The sequence below is a fragment of the Erigeron canadensis genome, chromosome 1 (assembly GCF_010389155.1).
Source record: "Erigeron canadensis isolate Cc75 chromosome 1, C_canadensis_v1, whole genome shotgun sequence".
Taxonomy (NCBI): domain Eukaryota; kingdom Viridiplantae; phylum Streptophyta; class Magnoliopsida; order Asterales; family Asteraceae; genus Erigeron; species Erigeron canadensis.
Genome location: NC_057761.1, coordinates 703,432 through 711,853, shown reverse-complemented (window position 1 = coordinate 711,853; position 8,422 = coordinate 703,432). Strand labels below are relative to the sequence as shown.

The 8,422-nt window shown below is 37.0% G+C and overlaps 2 protein-coding genes across 2 annotated transcripts; both read right to left on the bottom strand.

The window, feature by feature from the left end:
- Positions 1 to 414: 414 nt before the first annotated feature.
- Positions 415 to 1,701, bottom strand: LOC122581879. Its single transcript, XM_043754197.1, has 2 exons — positions 1,639 to 1,701; positions 415 to 1,224 (listed from the first exon to the last, which is right to left on the bottom strand). Exons 1-2 carry the CDS (start codon positions 1,699 to 1,701, stop codon positions 415 to 417), a joined length of 873 nt encoding a protein of 290 aa, XP_043610132.1.
- Positions 1,702 to 2,273: 572 nt separating this feature from the next.
- On the bottom strand, positions 2,274 to 6,900 carry LOC122599739 (probable alpha,alpha-trehalose-phosphate synthase [UDP-forming] 10). The gene is made up of 4 exons (XM_043772303.1): positions 6,762 to 6,900; positions 3,292 to 5,352; positions 2,940 to 3,213; positions 2,274 to 2,853 (listed from the first exon to the last, which is right to left on the bottom strand). Exons 2-4 carry the CDS (start codon positions 5,259 to 5,261, stop codon positions 2,530 to 2,532), a joined length of 2,568 nt encoding a protein of 855 aa, XP_043628238.1. The 5' UTR covers positions 5,262 to 5,352; positions 6,762 to 6,900; the 3' UTR covers positions 2,274 to 2,529.
- Between the last annotated feature and the right edge of the window lie 1,522 nt (positions 6,901 to 8,422).

Sequence of the window (8,422 nt, the reverse complement as noted above, 5' to 3'; positions counted from 1 at the left end):
AAATAAATCGGCAATCGGTGTTGGTTGAGCCGCCGGATCGTTGAGGTGGGATAAATTTAGTCTTCCAACGTGCTTTGTAAGATCATATCGAAGACGATGATGAACTTCTTCATCTTCTATCTCATCCACTGCATCGTGGTTATAAACCACTTGAACTCCCCTATCCACAATACGAACCGGTGATATTGCCCTTCCATCATCCTTTAGAATCATGTTGTGCAATATAATACACGCGTGCACAAGGTTAGTAATCTTGTCGACCGTCATCACTCGCATTGGCCGACTCAAAATCCCCCATTTTCCTTTCAAAACACCAAACGCTCTCTCCACATCCTTTTTTGCCGATTCTTGAACTTTCTTGAACTTCTTGTCATTTGTTTCAGTCGGATATGGCATTGCCTTAACATGAGTCGCCTACCTAGGATAGATTCCATCGGTAAGATAGTATCCCCGTTTATAACGACGGTCGTTTACGGTAAAAGACGAGTCAGGAGCCGTCGAATTTCGCTCCATCATATACAAAGTCGATTGCATCAAGACATTGATATCGTTGAGCGATCCTGGAGGACCAAAAAAAGCATGCCAAATCCACAAGTCGTGTGAAGCAACGACTTCAAGCGTAACTGTTGGGTATGGATGATCACCTCTCTTGTATTGTCCCTTCAAGGCTTTGGGACAATTTCTCCAAACAAAATGCGTACAATCAAGATTTCCTAGCATTCCCGGAATCTTGTGTCTCCGTTCATGCGCTTCGTACAACCGGACAACATCATGACTAGTCGGCCTACGTAAGTACTCGTCACGATATAACTCGATGACTGCGCTGCAAAAATGATCAAGGCTTTCGCGAGAAGTTCTTGCTGCCATGCACCAGTAGTCATCAAAGTTATCTGGAGGGTTGCCCATTCCGAGCTGTTCCACTGCAGATGTGCATTTTTGTATGGCAGCTAAACTCTTTCTCCCCGACCGATCTATACGCTGTTGAAAGTAAACGAACCGTTGCTCAATATCAGTAACAATCTTCAAAAACAACCTTTGACTCATTCGAAATCTTTCACGAAACCAAACCGTGCCAAACTTTGGGTTTTCAACAAAGTAGTCACGCATAAGCGTTTCGTGAGCTCGTTCCCGAAACCGCTCGATGTAGGTGCGGGTTTCTGTTGAGTTTGTCGTGTCGTCTTCAACAGCGTCAAGAACACTTTGCAAAAAAGGTAGGCTACTACCCTTGGATAAATTTGGAAACGGTAAAGGAATTGAAAATTCCAAAGCCGAAGAAATTTCTTCGAGATGATGATGAAGATAATGGATCCATATGATGAAAATATGTTAATATTTGTGTTTGAAATGAGAAATATAGAATAAAAATGGTGTTTAGTTGTGTTTTTGGTATAATAGTTTCGCCCCTTTATATACAAATTTAAAAAAAAAAAAAAAGTTTTTCAGACTTGTCATTTTGGCCCCCTGGAGCGTCTAAAGTTACACAGCCAGTCCTTTAACGGTCATATGACCGTTTCAAATTATTTACACTTCGCCCCCCTCCCGCCTAAACTTGTCTACAACCTTCAGCGAGCTTGCAGCTCGCTCCGCCATCTTGCAGGCCATCTCGCGCAGGTGGCATCCGAAACCTTCCCATCTCACCTGAGCTCGCCTCCATCTCGTTCCCAGCTTGTGTCCGACTCCCTCCCCCCTAACATCTCTCATGTGCCGAGCCTAATTTTCACACATTATATTTTATTATTACCTTTCTTTTGTATTGATATATACTAAAAACGTCTGTAGTTTCTTAGCAAATGTGTTAATAACACATTTGCTTTCTTCAAAGACTGTTAGCCGGGGCAAGATGTGATCGGAATAACAACTGAAAAAGCTTGTCACTTCAGAAACAAATTAATGCCTTTTTTCTTCTATAATTTTTTGAACAGTCTCAAATACCTTTAAACTAAACACTAAAACTAGTATGTCTTTATAGGAATTCTATTGTATCACGAAGAAGAGATGTAACTTACAAAAAAAATAGCTAATCTTGATCTGTAGAAGGGAGGGAGGCTGTTATTGTGATATATATGTACATTGGGGTTTCAGAAAGTAAACAATGGCCTGAAGTTTTCCCGACTGTTTCAGTTTCTCATACCCATTTAAATAAACAAGGATTTTTGATCGACAATTCAATGTTCAATTCTTCCTACCGAATAACAATAATACATTGCTCTATCTCAGTGCAACAAATCCTCTCTGGTCATCCAAATTGAGGACCATAAATATATAATATATGCTTAAAACAATTTATGGAAGTGAGCTTTAATAGAACCAAAACAGTAGCTATACATTGAAATAAATATGCCAGAGATTCACCCCCACGGCCCCACTACAACAAATGGCATCCATAACCCCAACCAACCACTGCCACCCAGAACAAATTTTTAAGGGAGGTATTTTCTAGCAGTATGCACACCAGACACGGTTAAAGATTCATCCTAAATCCTACAAGTTTTTCCTCAAACATCAAACTGTACATGTTGCTAGTTTGTCTCAAAAAATGGTATCAAAAGTAACCTGGAATCGAGCAATGTTTCCAGGTTTTGGATCTGAAGCGTTAGCAAGACCTCCCAGCAATTTTATGACATCTGCAGTGTCGTCCAGGTAGTATTTAGCTTTGCTAGGCTTCCGTCCAACGGTGCAAGCAAATATTTCTGGAGTTGAAGTGACGGAGGCACTTAAAACTGTGTTCCTAATGCTTTCAAACATGTCTTCATCTGATCGGTCATCCCCAATGCATGTCACAAAATCTGGTGCCTCTCCTTTTTCCACCATGCTTGATAGTATTTTCTCTGCAACTAATCCTTTAGTCACACCCTGGAGGAGTAAAATTCAATTAAGCCCGTATTTTACTCAGAGTTCATATGGTCCCAATCTAAGTTTTTTAGAAAAGCATTCAATACCTGAGGTTTGACTTCGACTATGTGTTGACCACGTTTCACAACAGCCGGTTCATTAGCCAGCACATTCTCTAAATGCACCAACAACTCCTTTGCTTGACAAGAACCAAAGTCAGGATCAGCATCTTGGTGGTGCCAGACAAGCCCACTCTCTTTGATCTCAATATTTGAACCATCAGTAGCCTCTGTATACAGTCTCATAACCGGTTCAGCAATCTCCTTCCACTCAAGATCTGTAGCTGGGATACACGCTTCCCACTCAGAACTTCTACTCCACCTGCCAATCAAAGAATTTATAAAAGGAAACTTTTACATAAATAATATGTCAAAATATATAAATAAATAAATAGATTACCTTGTGAAATAGCCATGTTCAGCGGCTAAACCGAGACCCTCACAAGGAGCAAGCCACTCACTTAAAGAGCTACGTCCACGTCCACTAACAATAAAAACTGTATTCTTAGGATCACTACACAGTGCACTCAAAATACTGATGAGTTCCTCACTAGGGCTCTTTACAATAGATGTTTGTGGGATAAGGGTACCATCATAATCCAGAAATATGGCCCGTCTGTTTGATCTTCTATAAGCAGAGACTATGTAGTTGGGGGACAGTTTTCTGAAACTTGGAGAAAGAGAAACAACTCTAAAACCAAGCCCGAAACCAATGCCCCAGCAACGTTTGTTATAGTGATCTTTGGATGCTCTCTCCAAGTCTTGCATAAAGCTACGACCCCAATAAGCAACATCATGAGAGCTTACATATCGATAGTGTTTCTCATGCCTCAGTTGCTTTTCTGACTCTTTCATTGTTATAGCAGAGCTTATAGCTCCAGCTACAGATTCTATATCCCACGGGTTGACCCGTATAGCACCACTTAGAGACGGTGAACAACCTACAAACTCAGACACAACCAGCATGCTTGTGCGAGGAGTTTCTTTCTCACTATCTACAGTTTTATCAATATGAGGTGAGTGTTGTCTGCAAACAATATATTTATATGGTACCAAATTCATTCCATCCCTAACAGCGTTGACTATGCAACAATCAGCCATGGAATAATAGGCAGACTTTTCATAACGAGCAACAGGGCGGTCAATCAGAACCACTGGCTCATAATCAGGTGAACCATAGGCCTCATTGATCCTATTTACAATTAAATATGTCTCCTTCTTCGCCTCTTGAACATCTTTTCCTGTACTTCTTGCAGGGTTTACAATTTGGATCAAAACCAGGTTACCTTGCAGCCCGGGATGCATCTGCAGGAGATACTCGAAGGCTAGTAACTTAAGACTAATACCTTTAAAGATGTCCATGTCATCCACCCCAACTATCAGCTTTTTCCCCTTGAAACGTTGAGCTATCTCTTTGACTTTATTCGATGTGATTGAAAGATTTAACACATGTTCAAGCCGTCCCATATGGATGCCTACAGGTAGAATTTTGATATATACCATACGACCAAAGTAATCGAGTCCAATATGTCCTCGTTTAGATTCATAATCCAGACCCATCATTCTACTACAACATGACAAAAAGTGTCTTGCATAATCAAATGTATGAAACCCAATAAGGTCACAATTTAGAAGTCCTTTCAGAATTTCGTCTCTTACGGGTAGAGTTCGATATATTTCTGAAGAAGGGAAAGGACTATGAAGGAAAAAACCGAGTTTGACTCGATTGTAGCGTTTTCTTAAAAATGTAGGTAAGATCATAAGATGATAATCATGAACCCAGATATAATCATCATCTGGGTCAGCAACTTCCATAACCTTATCCGCAAATATTTTATTGGCAGATACATAGGCCTGCCAGAGAAGACGGTCAAAGCGATCTGCATGGTCTGGGCAAATGGGAAGCATGTAGTGAAAAAGCGGCCATAACTGCTGTTTACAGAAGCCAGCATAGAACTTTCTGTGAAGGTCTGATGGAAGAAATGTGGGAACACAATTAAATTCTTCAAGAAGTTTCTGAGCAACTTCTTCCTGTTCACTAGCATCTACTTCAACCTTGAGTGAACCTACATACACGACATCAGTTTCGGGAGAAAACCCATCTTTTAATTGCCAATATAGCGAGTCCTCGTCAAATTTGAAGGTTAACTTTAGGGTATCTGGATCCCGCTGAACATGTAAAGGTAACATATTTGCCACAATGATTTTTCGTTCGCGACAACCAGACAAGTTGCTATCAGAATCCCCATCATACCCATTTATAATCCCCGGTAGAGTCATCACCCGTGGAAGAGCCCTTGGAGTTTGAGGGATATCCAGTAGCTTATCAGAAACCAAATCCAAAATGTTTGCAGAAGATTTTGACGCCATTGTTTGAGTAGTGGTGCTTTTCACTTGATTGTAGAGCTTTGTTTATCAAACAAAAGCATACCCTCAAAGAAGATATCTAATTTCGACGATCCTGCATAACATATAACATATTCCTATCAACTTTGAGATTCATTAAAAATAACCCATCTGATCTGACATAAAAAAAAGTTTAATATGCATGTTTAATCTTGAGACAAGGAGAGAATATATTTACATAAAAACTATCCCTATGTGCATAGAAGAATGTGAAATAACATATCATATAAGTGTAAAGCAACATAGTTCTGGATATGCCATCTCTTATCTCTATGCTAGCTTATATAAATGCTTTTGTATTCTACACTTAAAAGTTTGATATTATGCTTATCAGGGCTCGTATTCACCCATGAATACATAAATACTCGCCCGCTAAGATACATGTATCTATACAGGCAAATGGGGCATTGTACAAGGCATGGACAAAATTTACATACCATTTCACAGAGAAAACATCAAAACACGGACTAGAGATCTTATAGAAGTCAACCAAAACTAAGCCGTATAAGAGATTTGTCTGGTCAAACAAGTTAAATACCATTGACCCTCAGGAACTACGTGCTAAATGCATGCATCGTGTAGATGTAGTGAACAAGCTATATTTATTTAGATTTAATTTACATCCATTCCCCGTAGTAAGATACACATATTAATAACTGACCCTCCATAATAATGAAAGTGGAACATATCATGTACTGAAGAAGTGCATAAAACAGAAGATCTGCCCTACTTCATTACTAATGAAATTTACCCTGTCATGATGTCAAGAAACAAACCTATTACCTACAAAAATAGAGACTTTCCTAACAGACTCAATGAACCGTAACGTAAACATATTCGAAAACGATTATTGCAGTCCACCCAAGCATTCTCTTTACAAAAACAAGAGCAACAGTTTGAGCTTAAATGTGAAGCAGATCTCTCTCTCTCTCTCTCCCTCCCTCTATCTCTCTCTCTAATATATATATATATATATATATTCATACTCACTTTTCCCATATATATATATATATATATAGCAATAGCAATTTTGACTTTATCAAGAAACAAGGGGCAATATAGAAATAATAAATTTCCAACAAAAAAAAAAAAAGTCAGACATGTAAATCGACACATCATCACTATGTATGAGATAAGACATATATCTAAATCTAAACAACATCCATTAAAGAGAATTTAAAAAATAAAGCACAAATTACATATTTTTCTTCAATAGAATATATATATATATATATATATATACACACACATATAAAAATTATTATCAAATTCATAAGAATCAAATTACTAATATTTGAAATAAAGCTTAACTGTAGTATTATAAAATTACAATATAACAATACACGCAAACACAATTTCTATATATAGCAATATATTCTGTGTTACAGAACAAAAAAGATTTAATAATCGATAATGAAAAGTGAAATCAAACAGTAAATAGCGAACCAAAAAAAAAGAACTTACTGTTGGAAACGACGGCGTTGCACGGCCACGGCGGTGATATACAGAATGTCCGGCGGAGAGATATGAATATAGAAATATAGAGAGAGAAATGGAAAGAAAGTTGGGAAAAGAGATAGAGATAGAGGAAGCAAAATGTGAAATGATAATACGGTTTCTAGAGAGAGAAAGTAAATAACAATACGGTTTTCAGAGAGAGAAAGAGGATAAAGTTGCCACACACACACCCCACTTACTTAACCCTAGTTAACTTTTGTTTTTCTTAACTCAGATCAAGGTTTTCTATTGCTGATATTTTGTACTAATTTAAAAAGAATTTTACGTTACATTTAGTGAAAAAAATATTATTTGTTCTTTAATATACCCATTACTCAATGATGTCATTCTATACACATAACAATCATAATCATAAAAAAAAAAAAAATTAATATAAGGCCTAATTCATTAGACTCAATAACATTTTATTTTATATAAGAATGAAAGGCAAAAAAGTAAGAGATTGTGTCGTTAACCGTCACTCTCAACTCAAAAGACGATACTACTGGTAGGTTTACTTATTACTTTATTAGGTTTGGTAAGCAAGTAAATAAATGACAATGCAATAATAAATACAATACATAAATTGGTGAGAACAATAGGTAATTTTCAACGTATTTTATTTATTAATTTTAAATAAAACATGTAAATATCCTAACAACCTAGAAATACAATTGATTTACACTTGGAAACTCTCTTAACAATCAAAACAACTAAAGTCGTGAAATGTTCCTTTTTTCCGATTGCGAGAACATTGCATAAGTTTACCAAGAGAACAAAGTCAGGTTTGCAAATATATTTTCTTGGTTGTACAGATAATTCTATTTAGGCAAAGAAAGATATTGGGATATCAATTTTGCTGTACAAAAATGGTTGACAGCATTAAGAAATTGCATTTTAATCCTTAACATGCTTGTTTAAAGTAACATATAAAGTCACTTTAGAAGTGACATGTCTTACTTTAAAAGTGTGTAAAGACACATTTTTATACTTTAATCATAGACAAAAGGTATTGTCCGGATAAAAGAATGTAAAGGTAAAAAGTTTTCCTTTACACACTTTTGTACTTTAGAAAGTGACATGTCTTACTTTAAACCAACCACCTTTACACACTTTTGTATTTTAATCATAGACAAAAGGTATTGTCCACATAAAATAGTGTAGATGTATTGTCGGATAGAAGAGTGTAAAGGTAAAGGAGCCAAAAAATTTCCAAGTGTTTGGAGTCAAAATTGGAAGTCGACAACTAAGTCGAAGCTTGAAAATGTGCTACATATTTGAGTTAGATAGCTTATCTCTTCACTCAAGCATATACACCCTTATAACATATCTCTCTCCAAAACTTTTCCAATTTGAGAAAACATGTTCTCTCTTATCTACACTACACTTTCAAAAAAACATGAAGATGGAAAAATTGCTTGGATTGAACACATGGATGCGGGAATCATGGTTTTTTAGAGGCTCAAGAAGGTGAGTGGTCAACGATGAGTTCGACGACCTTTGCATTGGCCGCCGATTCTAACGGCCATTTTGGTTGAGTTTCTTATATTATCAACACTTCGTTTGTTTTGGAGACTCGCCTTTTGCATCTTACTTATCAATTATCATACTTATAATCTTTCAAATAC

Coding starts and splice junctions, on each gene's coding strand:
- LOC122581879 (XM_043754197.1), bottom strand. CDS start 1,701: ATGAGAGATGTTAGGGGGGAGGGAGTCGGACACAAGCTGGGAACGAGA. Junction 1,225..1,638: donor CGAGATGGAGGCGAGCTCAG/GTGAGATGGGAA, acceptor AATTTATCCAAG/GGTAGTAGCCTACCTTTTTT.
- LOC122599739 (XM_043772303.1), bottom strand. CDS start 5,261: ATGGCGTCAAAATCTTCTGCAAACATTTTGGATTTGGTTTCTGATAAG. Junction 3,214..3,291: donor GAACATGGCTATTTCACAAG/GTAATCTATTTA, acceptor TTTGATTGGCAG/GTGGAGTAGAAGTTCTGAGT. Junction 2,854..2,939: donor TAGTCGAAGTCAAACCTCAG/GTATTGAATGCT, acceptor TTACTCCTCCAG/GGTGTGACTAAAGGATTAGT.